Raw genomic sequence first — 13,252 nt, 5'->3', positions numbered from 1 at the left:
AGCAATGAATCTGTTATTTCAAAGTGATATCTACCCAATGAAATCTCTGGCTCCCAACATACATAAATCGAGAGAGTTCGAAACAGGGGTTTGAAAACTTTGCAAATTCACGAGTACAGTTGATAGGGCATTATAGTAAATAGCATGATAAACAGTACATAACTTAATCAAAGTTACCAAAGTTTTAGATTTGTTGTTTACGTTTAAGATCACCTTACATTTGTTCACTATAGATAAATTCCTCAAAATTTTCAATTCAAACCCAAGCAATCGAACCAGATTGTAAATGGCAAAAATGATTACATCAAATGAAGCATTCTTATTCTCTGGTGTGATTTCTTGAGCAGCTTTGAGAGTGCCTTTTCTAGTAGGCCTTGTGCTCGATGTAGTTTCCTTTGTAGCGGACTTGCAACTCTGAAAATGATGAAAATGCCTTGCAATTACATTGTAACTCAGAATAAAATATTGATTTAAGATGAAGGTCATACCAGCAAAAACACATTGGTGTGTATCGATAATTTGATGAACAGGGAATTTTTGTTTAGCATTTTTATCTGACTAAACAGTTCTTGTGCCTTTCCAATCGAGCGCCTAGACTGTGTAGGCAGGTCAAGTGGGTACAGAGTTGAGGCGCCTACTTGATACACATGCAGAGAATAGCTGTGCGTAGCAGATGCAAAGAGAAACAAATTATATACAGGTCTTTAAAGATACTTGGCAATAATGCCTTATTATAAGTTATTTTTATAAAAAATGGATAGAGATAAAGAAGAGGGAAGTTTGGAGAGGGGTAAACGTAACGTCAAGGCAACACCTGTCAAGGGTAAGAAATCAGGGTAAATTCTTTACCATAACGACAGCCAATGGCATGGCGGGGATCACTAATCAAATTAATGTGCAGCTCACTCTATGAGAAGCTCATTCTTCTCATTGCTAGTTACACGACATAGTGATGGGAACAATCATCTGGAAACTGAACTTTGTAGATGGCTTTTTTCCCGAATACTGGATTTATATCATAAATTAGCACGTGCACAAGTTTCTCTGATATAATTCATATAATGCCTTGCTTATATCTTATATACATCTTACATTCGTCAAAGAAGTCTTCGGAAGAAATGGTCATTTGCAGCAGGTTTATGTGACAAAGTTTAAAGAAATCAAGTATATACTAAATGCCAACCTCGGGTGTCTTTTTCCCTACAAATTCATTGTCGTTTTCTTCTAGTGCTTTTTCTTTTGAAACTTCCGATGACTCCGATGAGCTTTCATTTTCATTTTTATCGGCATCGGTGTGACGTACTTCCTAAAATGCAAGAGCTTTAGTTATAAGAATGGATTTCCTGCTTGTTTGATAAAAGGAGGCATAATGATAATATAAAGGAAATTGGAATTATTTGATTTCTGGACGGTGTAGAGTGAAGAGGATTTACCAATCTCGAACTTGTAGCTCCTTGCTTTTTTGTCACGTCTGATGTTGCTTCTATACCTTCATTATTAATGGGTGGAAGCTCTAGGTCTTCAAGAAGAGCTTTCTCAAATTGTGATTGCGATTTCACCACTGAATGTACCTGTTAGAAAGACAAGAACATTGTAAAAGTAGCATATTAACAAAACACGTCTCTGATTAACAAAACCAGAATTGTCTTCAAGGATGATCCTGAAGTTATCTGATTGCATGATTACATCATTTATATGATTGCACGATAACATCATGATTACAAATGTTGTCAAACGTAATTAATTGCAAATCGTGAGCCAAATTTTATCTGAAATTAATCAGTTATGAATCGCATGCTAAAAACATATGATTGTGCCAAAACGCATCTTTACATAAGAAGCGAAAGAAATTCATCAGCCACCTTGCTAGAGCTGATTTCAACAGTTTTCTTCGCTTTCTCAGCAGATGTAGAATTTTCCAGTAATGTTTTTTCCAAAACAACTTTAAATGGCTTTAACTCGATACCCTGTGATAAAGATAGACTAGAAAGTTAAAAGAGGGCGTAATTGGTATGACTTCAAAGGGAGGTATTTTCTACATCAACATTTGTCACTTCACGAATTATTTCTTAAGTGCTTCAAAGCGTAAATTAAGTATATTGGAATTATTACCATGAACCAAATTGCGGTGATATAAATTCCACTCACTCCAACCTGAATGAAAATACAAACCCTATACTAGCAAAAAGAGTGCAGGGTCTTTGAACGGCATAATTTGGATGAACAGCAAGTTATTATAAGATTATTGCACATATCTTCCTACTAATTGTAATAATCCTATTAAAATAGTACTCTATATTAATCAAATCATGTAAAAAATCAGTCATTTGGCCTCTTTGCCTCTGCTAGTAGGATGTTCTTGATAAATCGAATTTACCAGACTAGAATGTGAAGAGTCATTCGTCTTTGTCATGTTCGACTTAGTATCATTATTTTTCACACCATTGTTGGTCAACTCTAGGCTTTCCAGTAGTGAATGCTCAGAAACTGGCAATATGGACTTTACCAGCGTGGCCTCCTAATTAGAGAACAAGAAAACTGGCATCAATTGTGGATATTTACTGTAGGGCATCAATGATACTACATCACAATTTATCTCCTTAAACTTTAATCATTGTAAAAGTTTATGCTAAGTTGTTTTCCGGTTTCATTGACATTTTTAAAATGTAAGAAAATATATTTAGAAACTGTTTAAGGACACCAATTATGTTTAGTAGCGGTTTAACGCAAATTTTGCCCAAGGTTTTTCATTTTATTTTTTGTGAACTTATACACAGCCCTCGACATAACTTAAAAATCCCAGCAAATGTTGATTATTATCAAATGTTGATTATTATCAAATGTTGATTATTGTCAATTAACATCTTCCATTGAATAAAGAACCTGTGTCTATTTTAACTCAAATCTGGCTTCCAGCAAGGGCTAGCGAAAACATTTATCTGGGGATAGGGATCGTAAATCTGGTTACAGAATATAAGAATCAACATTGATTGTTCACATTTCATATTCAGTCTTGATATCTTCTCTGATAACATGTTGACCTACTGATAGCTATTTTGTTGCATACCTTACATGATATATTTTGATTCGTGTTCTTAACATTTGCATTCGTATCTGAAAGGAGTGGCTTTTTGAGAGCAGCTTCAGGGTATTTCGACTTGCCTTCCTACATATGGAAAATGTTTTGTTATTATTCATCTGATAGAAGAAAAAGAAGAAGAACAAGAAAAAACAGAAGAAGAGGAAGAAGAAAAAAAGAATGAAAAGAAAAGAAGTGAATAAAAAGGTAGAAAAAAACACTCCTTCTGTAAAGTGCCGTTAGTAATGTTTCGGATGGAATGTCTTAGAAAAATATCTGTCATGAAATTTCTTATTAAAAGTGCATTTAATCAAGCTCTAATTTCCGTAAAGCCACTTTAATGCCAAAAGCTTCGATAACAGATCACCTTTAATATTGCGAATAAGCAAAATTCCTTTAAGAATTAAAAAATGATTGGATACAATGTGTTATTAGAGAAATAATAATTGGTTAATTCAGACTCACGTTAAAATATTCTTCGTTTACATCGTTGATCGAATTGTTCGGCACTGGTTTACATTGTTCCAAAATTGTTATTTCAAAATTTTGACTGTTCGCAATATCTACCGTTTTCTGTTAGGATGATCAGTGAATCAAGTAACAAAAGGTACTACTTGGAATTGTATTAAAAGATACTTCAATGATTGGCTCAATACTTTTTCAAATCTACATGCATTATGTCTTAATGCACGTTGAGACATATCGCACATGGAATAATGCTAAGAAGATACACATTTGTATGATGTAAGAATAGATCTACAAAGAGCAACTTTCTCTATTCTGTGTACAAATAAATTAACTTTCCAGATAACTTTTCTTGTACAAAAACATAGATTGTGGTGCAAGAACACATATCAGACCCAAATACATTGTGTTTAAGTGCAAATACTTTGACAGGTAGTAGAATGCGGACAACACCATATAATATAATAATGGGTTTGTATTTCTTATTAGAGAACAGAGACTTATATAACTAAAATATATTATCTTAACATTGGATTAACTTAAATCGTCAAGCCATTATTTAATAACACAAGAATATGCCAAGATCTACTCACTGGAGATTTCGACGAACTGGAGCAAGATGCTTTGGGATTTTTAAATTTGCCAAGGTAACTTGGTGTCTGAAACAAGAAATTTTGAATTGTATTCTTCTGTGAATTGTGTTGAATTGTGAATCAACAAATTTCTTCATAAAAGTACAACAACTGATTAAAAATTTAACATATAAGGCAAAAGCATTACTCGATCGATAATGCTGATATAAAGCAAACAGGACTGCCTTCAGTTGAAGTATGGGGAGGGGAAGTATAGTTCATAGAATAAGAAGTTGTGTCCCAATAGCTGTGTTCAGCAATTTAAATGTAGTACGGTTAGTTATCATTGATTTGGTCAGGTACTGTCCTGTAACTTACGATATTGTTAGAACAAACATAAAGAGCTTTCATCAAGATGCACCAGATTATAAAACTAGGGAAAATCATTCCCGAAAGTCACCAATGATAACAAAAGATCTGCTAGTTTAAGACCATTAGCATACCTTGAAAACGTATGTACGAGCCAGCATGTATTCTTTTGGCAATGTTAATCTCTTCTCTCTAACCCTCTCTCTAATGAATGACATTGGACTATATTTCCTCGCCTTCCTTTTCTTTTGCTTCTGTAAACACCAGGTGGGATATATGCAATAAATTTTAAAAATGCCGCAATATTTGATACACCTTGGAAACTTCTTACACTGAATTACACTGGTGCTCGGTTTTGGTTTTTTACATGTGTACATCAGACAGCATAAATCAAACTATTTTCTCCAGTGTGAAGAGCTCCAATTTTTGCGAATTTGGCCTTATTTGTATAGAAATTTCTCTATGAAAAATGAAATCATAGGAACTATGCACACTATTGGACCATTATCGGCAGATACAACAATAACACATATAAAGATAGAAAGGTAGGAACAATATGTACAAAATTTTACATTTACATACCATTAGCGCAGCTAAAATAAATGGGGATGATTTGCCAATTGTTGAAAGACAATTATTTGTTTCAAGCTTTCTTCCTTCTGCTTCACATGGCTTTGTGAAATCCATTGACACAGCTTCATAGTTTGTTCTATTTACAGCTAAAGTAGACAAATGAAACACAGATATAATCCAACATAGTGTCTTGTTTCAAAAAATTCCCATAGAGTGCAGTAGAGAAGCATAAGATCATAGTGTAGAGCAGTGGTGCAGTCCTATCAAAATAACAAGGGGGGCTCTTGAGAAATGGTTTTCTACTCTCAGCCCCCGTGCACAAGACAAAAAAAGGCGCGAAAAACGGTCGTTCTGCTCGATGCTATTTGTGACGTTTTGGATCGTGTTGGGTCGTTCTGTATAATTTTGGGTCGTTACCAGCCACATAGCTGCAGGGGGCACGGAGGGCTGTGCCCCCCAAATGAAAATTTTGACGACAGCTTGCCTCCTCTGGCTACAGTTTTTCCAAATGATATTTTGAAAATTTGGCATATTTATAATTCCATGACCTTGATTTTGCCCAAATATATCTGTTTGTCATATATCTGTTTTCTTGTTTCAAAGCCTCCTGTTTTAAAGCCTGAGGTATGGTTCTTGCTTGAGTTTGCCCCCCCCCCCCCTACCGACACCTACAGCTACATGGTTGGTCGTTACGGCTGGTTTTGGCTGGTTATTGGTCGTTTTGGCTCGTTTTGGGTGATTCCGTAGTTTAGTAAAACCGCCACCTGTTGGTGCAGCAATGGTGCATGTCTGGTGCAGCAATGGCTTACCCCAGATCAATTTGTTGTAGCACTGGTGTAGGCTTAGTGTACTTCTGCACTAGAACAAGAAAGTTACGGAGAGAAAAATTGCATAGATTTGTGTTCAAAACAAATGCATCATGATTATTTTGCAACTTTTTTTGCAAGTTGTCCTTCAAGATAACTTGGGTCCGATAAAAATATTTCCACTAACTGCATCCACTTTTCATATCTAAACTACTATGCAAGATACCTACATCCTTATCATCCATAAATTTGGTACATTATGCAAGCATTGATAGTTCCTCTGGGCATCCAAGAGAAAACAAACATTCTTAAGGAGTTTCGGGCCATTGCTATTGTGCTCAAATTCCATTTGTGGAGAAATTGGGTGAACCATCGTTTATTTGCTGACAAGTCTGAAAATTTCCTGACAAAGTTTGAAAAACAAACTTGCAAAAATATATACAAAAATAATTGCAAAAACATTCTTGATGTGTTTATTTTGAATGCTAAGCTAATGAAATTGTTCTCTCTTTAAAGGGGAACTGAAGTGAAAAATGAAAATCATTTAATTAGTAGTTTTCATCGTGCTGATTTCGAATATCGACACGAAATTAGTGTTTTTCTTTTCGTTTTCCTGCATTTAACGCGCAAAGTGTGAAATTTCTCCATTTCCGTGGCGGAGAGGTCTGGAGACAAGTTTCAGGCGCTGACGTAAAGTCGTGGACACGTGCCCCGAACCTAACGAAAACAACAGTGTAGTAGAGTGAATCGGAGGGAGGGAATTTGGTTAGTAGGTAAAATTTCAGATCGCAATTTTCACGACAGCTCTTCAGGAATGACAACAGACTTAAGATCGAGCGACGATGAAGTGTTTGGAGCATGTGGTGGTGAAGTACTTGCCCTACCAAGGGCGAACGGGACCTGCGAAAGTGGCGATGAAGGTTAGCCTAGGCCCGATGAGATCCCAGAGGATGAGGATGAATTATCTCCCGCGACGTGCTCGTTTTGTTGGTAGAAATGAGGAAGTAAATAAATGGTACGTCGATCCTTGTTTCTTTCCTTGCAATGAAGGCAAGAAATACTCAAACTCAATTTCCTTATAAAAAGTAAGATACAACAGAGAATGAGTAGGCTTCCTATTATAATCTTTCCATTTCTAAAATCTGAAATAATAAGGATTATTACATGTTACAATTTAATAAATATTTGCTTTGATATAAAAACGTTTATACATAGTTTGATGTGTAGCACGGAACAGGTCGACCTAATCCACTTTTGGTTTAAAAACTGGTTTGTTTTGTGTACATTGACAAGTATTATTAAATCTTCCTGCAATTCAGATTTTTGGACTGATAATTCGAAAATGTCAAATATTTAATAGAATTGCATAAATATGCCTAAAATAGAATAATACCTAAAATTATATCCACTTTGCTAGGTATCTACAAACAGTGGCCGATCAATGTATGGTTTGCTGGTTTTTGGGTATTTGTGCTGGAATAACTGGACAACTTTAAGTATGCATTTATCACAAATGTAAAGAAAAGAACTTTAGTCAAAGAAGACAAGAGTTTCAAAATTCTGCAGAGAGACAATGAAAATGCAAAAATCAGCTACCTACTACATATACAGTGGAGAACAGGGTTATATACACGGGGTTATTCAAAAGGACCAGACTTTTAGTTCATAATAGCAAGAAGAGAAATTTGTTGAAACTAGTTGGACAATGGCCAAATCTTGTCAGCCCTAGGCCAAATCACTAGATTAGTCACATCAAGGGGGGGGGGGGATTGAGCAAGGTTTGATATTTTTAAGATTCCTAAGGTGTACTTTTCAACATAGTTCACTCACATCAAAATGTGTAGAATAGTTTGGATTTGATCAAGATTTTCTCTTACAATAATGGTCCTGTACCACCTTCTTGGTAACATTTTTTATAAATAATCAGAGGAAAATGTTTTACCTTCAGGGTACAATGTTCTGTTAATATATTCTGTCACTGCCTGTTGTTTAGATACACTGTTTTTATATTTTGAGAATGAAGTTTTTTTGTGCCCAATGGTTGTATTTTTCTGAAATTCGCTTCAACTCAACATTTAATAAACTTGGAAACATATACATCATTTAATGGTTGTGCTTTAAATCCTCCCCCTTTATGTACATCCTGGTATGAATTGTTTTTTATGCCTGGAGTTAAATCAGAAAGTGCTTTGATATCATGTTCTGTAGACAAAGCATGAGAAATCATGTTTGAAGGGGTATTTCTGAAGTGGGGGACCACTTCTATCATTTTCTGCAAGTAAATTGTGTGGGTTTGCCAAGTTTCATGGCTGTATAGTTAACATACTAACGTATTCTGAGTACTGGGCACAAGTATCCAGTCTAAAAATAGTACAAGGGTAGTTCTGAGGATGGGGACCATTTCTATCTTTTTCAGCAAGTCAAATTGTGTAGATTTCCCAAGTTTCATGGCTGTATGGTTAACAGAAATATATTTACCATACTATTGTATTCTGAGTACTGGGCACAAGTACCCCAGTCCAAAAATAGCAAGAGGGGCATTTCTGAGGGTGGGGACCATTCTTATCATTTTCAGAAGCCAAATTGTGTCGGTTTGCCAAGTTTCGTGGCTGTATAGTTAACAGAAATAGATTGACCATACTGACGTATTTTGAGTACTGGGCACAAGTACCCCAGTCTAAAAATAGCACAAGGGGCATTTCTGAGGGTGGGGACCATTCTTATCATTTTCAGCAAGTCAAATTGTGTCGGTTTGCCAAGTTTCATGGCTGTATAGTTCACAGAAATAGATTGACCATGCCAACATATTCTGAGTACTGGGCACAAGTACCCCAGGCTAAAAATAGCACAAGGGTTTTTTTCCCAAAATGGGTCTATATTCTATCTTGTTACGCATATCGAATTCTGTATTTTCACCAAGTTTCATGCTTTTATCACAATTTTCACGATTGTTACCTGTCATGAACCTTATCAAACTCACTACTACATTTCATCAAAACATCTCTTCGTGTCCACCACTTTACGTCACAAGGTCACGTGACACAGTGGTCTGACCGCGTTCTCGCTCCGCCATCGATGAGGGCAAATTTCGACTTTAAAAACTTAATAACTTAAAAACTACATAACGTATTTAAAAAATTCAAACGGTTTTTGAATCAGCACGGGAACCTTTATCAGTGGTAAAAAAATCGTTTTTCACTTCAGTTCCCCTTTAAGTTTTCTATTGTGGTGCAGAGGTATGCCACTGCCATACAGGGCCTCCAATGAAGGGGGGGCCGGGGGGCCTTGGCTCCCCCACTTTTTTGCAAAACAATAGAGTCTTTTTCAGAATCTTTTGTTATGGGTGTTAAGTTTTCCCTTGACCCCCCCCCTCCTCACTTTTCAACCTTTGTCGGAGCCCATGCCATACCAACAGGTAGGCAAACTCTATGTCAAAAGGTACGCCAATGCCCATATGTTATAAGTATCTATCAAATCTGCTTTGCAATTTGAATATAACAAACTTAAAGGAACTGATTTCCAAAAGGAATTAGGCTGTTTAATGAACAGAGAAGGAATTGACAGACCTTTTATTGGAGAAAGCATTGGGCCATTGGTTAAAGCATTGCTCATCTTATCTCCTCCTTCAAGACAGGTAGAATTCTTTGGAGATACCTCTTTTTCTTGGTCTTTCATTGTATCAATTATCAAAGACTTTTCAATAGACCCAGTAGAGTTCTCTTGGCCCTGGCATATGAATTGCTCCATAGGTTGGCTGTCTCTTTGCTGGCAATGCCCACTTGTATCATTTACTCTGGAATTAATACTGCTGTTGCATTTCCATGTTGATTCTAAATTGTGTAGATTTCCATTCTTGAGCTTAGGTGCTGTTGAAGTTTGAGCAGAGGAATCTGGAAGCCAAAGTAGAAGCAAAATAAGTAGTGAGAGTGATTGAAGACATTATTTGTTTATAACTATGAGCTTATGCCTACAACAGATTTGTCTTAGCTTCAATTGAAAGCAAGGAAATATTATGCAAACAAGTGAGTATACCTTTATTTGAAAGATCCCTGAAAATGTCATCATGCACATTAACATTTCTTTTTAACAAACAAGGACGGCTTCTTGAGTATGTTTTTATGACTGCTCTTTTGTTCCATGGCACATTTCCATATTTCACTTTTAAATGATTAACTTTCCTTGGTGTTTCTGTTTCTGTTGAAATTTTCCTCTTCATCCTTGATAGACACTACAAATGAAGATTAATTATTAATTATTAATTAATATATACAAGTAGGATTTTCAGAAGAAAAATAGAATATGAAATAAAAAGCTAAGCCAACATTTTGAATAAATATTAGAGGCTATCCATTGCAGGCATATACAATTATCTTGTGGTTCACATATAATTTTTACATGGACTACAGTTGACTGCAGGTAGGCCCATAGCTAGCTATAGTGCTCAAGGGGGGTTTTCAAGTTCCATTTGCTGACAAGTAGGTGAGCCATCCTTTATTTGCTGACAAGTTTGGAAATTTGCAAACTAGCCACCGCTGGATGGCAAAAAGCTCACTGCCCCCCTTAGAAATACCTTTCGAATATGTTCCCCTGGAACCATATCAGATTTGAAAAAAATAAGAATGCTTATTGAAGAATTTATTTAGGCTCAAAACGAAAATTTCTTTAAGAATATTGAACTCTGCTTCAATGCTCTGTTTCAGCAGGGTTGCTGGCTAACAAAAAGTTGAAGAAAATCTCAATGATTTTCCTGAATTAAAAAGCTCACAGACTATGACAAGCCAGTATCAAACTTTCGTCATTCTACAAGAACAATGCCAAATAAAAAATATCCCAAAACAAACAGGCTAGTAACTCAGCTAGTTTTATGATGCTATCTTGTTGACATGACACGCAAATGAAGATGAAATGGACCACAGTGAATGAAAAATATGCAAACTAGAGCCTTCGTAATTGACAGATACTTAGTTACCTGCCTATAGCTCATGCTCGCCAATTTGTCTTCTTATAACAGGGTAACTCTCGTTTCTCGAAAGAAACATGTCCGCTGTAAGTGGTCCGCAACTGTGATTACTTTCGTGATTTTTTGTGTATCAACATCGGGAAGGGGAGACTGGGCCGAGCTTTTCGAGCATTTCCCGCCAAATATTGCGTGATCACATCAATGTTTTCCAAAGCGAGAAGCAAGAAAGAAAAAAGATCTAGGATTGATTTTGAAAGAAATAAAATCAACAACTATATATTGAAAATTTTATCTTTGAATGCTTTCTGATAAACGAGATTAATGAGAAGCAAAATAGATACAGAAGGAAGAAAAGGTAACAAAAACCATAATCGATCAACAGCATTCACTGCATTTATGTGAGCATGCATAGCACAAGCTTCGTACGATCGTATTTTGAATTTTTTAGACAAAATTGATTAATTTTTGGCATTTTATTCATTTGAATAAGGCAGGGTGATATGCCAGCCTTATTTTGTATGTTTTGAACAATGTTGCGATTTACGTATGCAGTGCTATTCTTAATTGGGAAGATCAAAGCGGTATCATAACAGCCTCCAACAAAGCCACGATGTAATAAAAAACCACATACTGATTGACGTGAAATTTTTTTCAACAGAATGTCGTCTGTGATCCAAGATTCTTCAGACCTTCACTGTGTTCCCTGTTCTCCATTCATCCAAAGAACACAATTATGCACTCCATTACGTAGTGTTCCGGACGTTGAAGACGTTAGCAGCCCAAACAATACATCATTACGAACAAAGGGTAGGCAAGGTTTTCAGTATTTATTCGTAAACTGTCATCGATTACCTCGCCTGTTGACTTTTTTGACGATAGCTTCATAGCAAATCGATATTTAAAAAAGTTTTGATTAATATTTATATTAGAAAACATGATTAAGTTGTTTAGTACGTATGCAAAGCTACATTTGTTTCCAGTTTTGATCTCGTTACAGATATTATTGACAATTACTGGCTGCCTAAATCAGCATCAAATGATTATGTTGATCTACTCCTCCTCTACTCCCTGGTGTTAATATATCTATTTAAATTTCAGCAGTAATTTTGATTGTTTTCATCCAGAAGAGTGTCATATATAAAACACTTTTCTGAAGATTTGTTTACTTCATTGCTTTCTCTTAACTGGCTTTTAACGAACTCTAATGGGCATAAATCTTTGTCTGCAAGCTAAAATTTCTGCTTTTCTAATATAAAAAATTTACATCATAGCACGTTTGCAAAGATCTGTGAAGAACTTTCAACAAATCAGTTCTCCGGTGACCCCACAACTGAACTCAAGATTTACAGAACTATATCAAGTGCCTTCATTAACACCGATAGCAGCTACTTGCTTTCGCATTCCTGCCGCAGGTAACAAACAAACATTTTGAATGCTTCCTTGAACAAAATGACCAAGTTGATTGTTGGGCCTTGTTTGAATGTTGGGGGATATTTACAATATGTCAAGTATATATTCACCTCAAAGTTGTTTCAGTTATGATATCAAAAAGATGTATGAAACATAACTAAGAATTTGAATGCTGTTCTTATATGTTGTGATAGCATGGGATTCCATTCACCCTTAAGAACAACCAAGGTAAAAATAATTGTTTGCACTGTGTCCACCCTTAAACATTTGTCACTATTGGTACTGATCAAATTGCTATGCATTTTTCCAACAAAATTAGGTATCTCGATTGAAACCTGAAAACATTATCAAAATCATTGAACCCATTTCTACCGAAACTCTTCTACGTTACTTTATACAGTAAGCTCCATGCACTTCTTTTCAAATTAAATAAAAATTCACTTGCAATATAAACACGAGTATTCAACAAGATACCTTCAACAAATGTCATTTGTGTTAACACTACGTTGCAGAGCAGATGGTTCCAGTTAATTCTCCACTTGAATATGCTACCCCTAATAGTCAATTTGGTGACCAATTGGTACAAGAAACGACGTCTACTACAACTCCAGTTCGTCAATGGCCCAAACAGATTGTTGCTGAAGACCACAAGAGGCCTAAAAGACTATGTTCGATGAGAAAGAAAGAACACATGCAGTCACGGGATAACAGAGAAGAAAGTCAAATCAAGACACTTGATTTATTTTCTGGAGAACAAATATTTCTATAAATTCACTTTAGCAACAGTAATGCTTTGCGTTTCTCAAAAAGTTCAAACAACAATATTTCTTTGCACGGGAGTAATGAACACAGTTACGTCAGCCAAATTGCTCAACTTACCTGCGCTGTTATTTTAATGTCTTAAAAACAACAATATTACATATCAAGGCCTTAAATGATGCCTAGTGGAGAAAATGCATACTGCTAAACTGCTCGATGACTCAGCAAGAAATTTAAAATAGCCTCCAGTTTCCGTTCT

The 13,252-nt window shown here is 35.8% G+C and overlaps 2 protein-coding genes across 3 annotated transcripts in view; one reads left to right on the top strand and one right to left on the bottom strand.

Annotated features, from left to right (window-relative positions):
- LOC135690937 (uncharacterized) overlaps nt 1-10,949 on the bottom strand; it is a 29,878-nt gene extending 18,929 nt beyond the window's left edge. Inside the window, exons 1-13 of one of the 2 annotated variants that reach the window (XM_065208636.2) lie at nt 10,834-10,949; nt 9,897-10,092; nt 9,431-9,754; nt 5,068-5,204; nt 4,620-4,739; nt 4,138-4,203; nt 3,545-3,652; nt 3,068-3,166; nt 2,378-2,518; nt 1,863-1,967; nt 1,434-1,571; nt 1,184-1,306; nt 304-414 (exon numbers count right to left, since the gene is read on the bottom strand). In XM_065208636.2, coding sequence (XP_065064708.2) covers nt 304-414; nt 1,184-1,306; nt 1,434-1,571; nt 1,863-1,967; nt 2,378-2,518; nt 3,068-3,166; nt 3,545-3,652; nt 4,138-4,203; nt 4,620-4,739; nt 5,068-5,204; nt 9,431-9,754; nt 9,897-10,092; nt 10,834-10,848 — 1,683 coding nt within the window. In that variant the 5' untranslated portion in view covers nt 10,849-10,949. The remainder of the gene's footprint in view (nt 1-303; nt 415-1,183; nt 1,307-1,433; nt 1,572-1,862; nt 1,968-2,377; nt 2,519-3,067; nt 3,167-3,544; nt 3,653-4,137; nt 4,204-4,619; nt 4,740-5,067; nt 5,205-9,430; nt 9,755-9,896; nt 10,093-10,833) is intronic. The other variant, XM_089110676.1, reaches the window with a different exon arrangement.
- A 534-nt stretch (nt 10,950-11,483) lies between these two features.
- On the top strand, nt 11,484-13,003 carry LOC135691026 (uncharacterized). The gene is made up of 3 exons (XM_089110680.1): nt 11,484-11,631; nt 12,096-12,236; nt 12,747-13,003. Exons 1-3 carry the CDS (start codon nt 11,484-11,486, stop codon nt 13,001-13,003), a joined length of 546 nt encoding a protein of 181 aa, XP_088966806.1.
- Nucleotides 13,004-13,252: the final 249 nt, after the last annotated feature.

This window comes from Rhopilema esculentum, chromosome 10, assembly GCF_057945365.1.
Source record: "Rhopilema esculentum isolate cy_ngs chromosome 10, ASM5794536v1, whole genome shotgun sequence".
NCBI classification, from domain to species: domain Eukaryota; kingdom Metazoa; phylum Cnidaria; class Scyphozoa; order Rhizostomeae; family Rhizostomatidae; genus Rhopilema; species Rhopilema esculentum.
The sequence above is the reverse complement of the archived record's forward strand: the minus strand, read 5'-3'. Positions and strand labels throughout refer to the sequence as shown.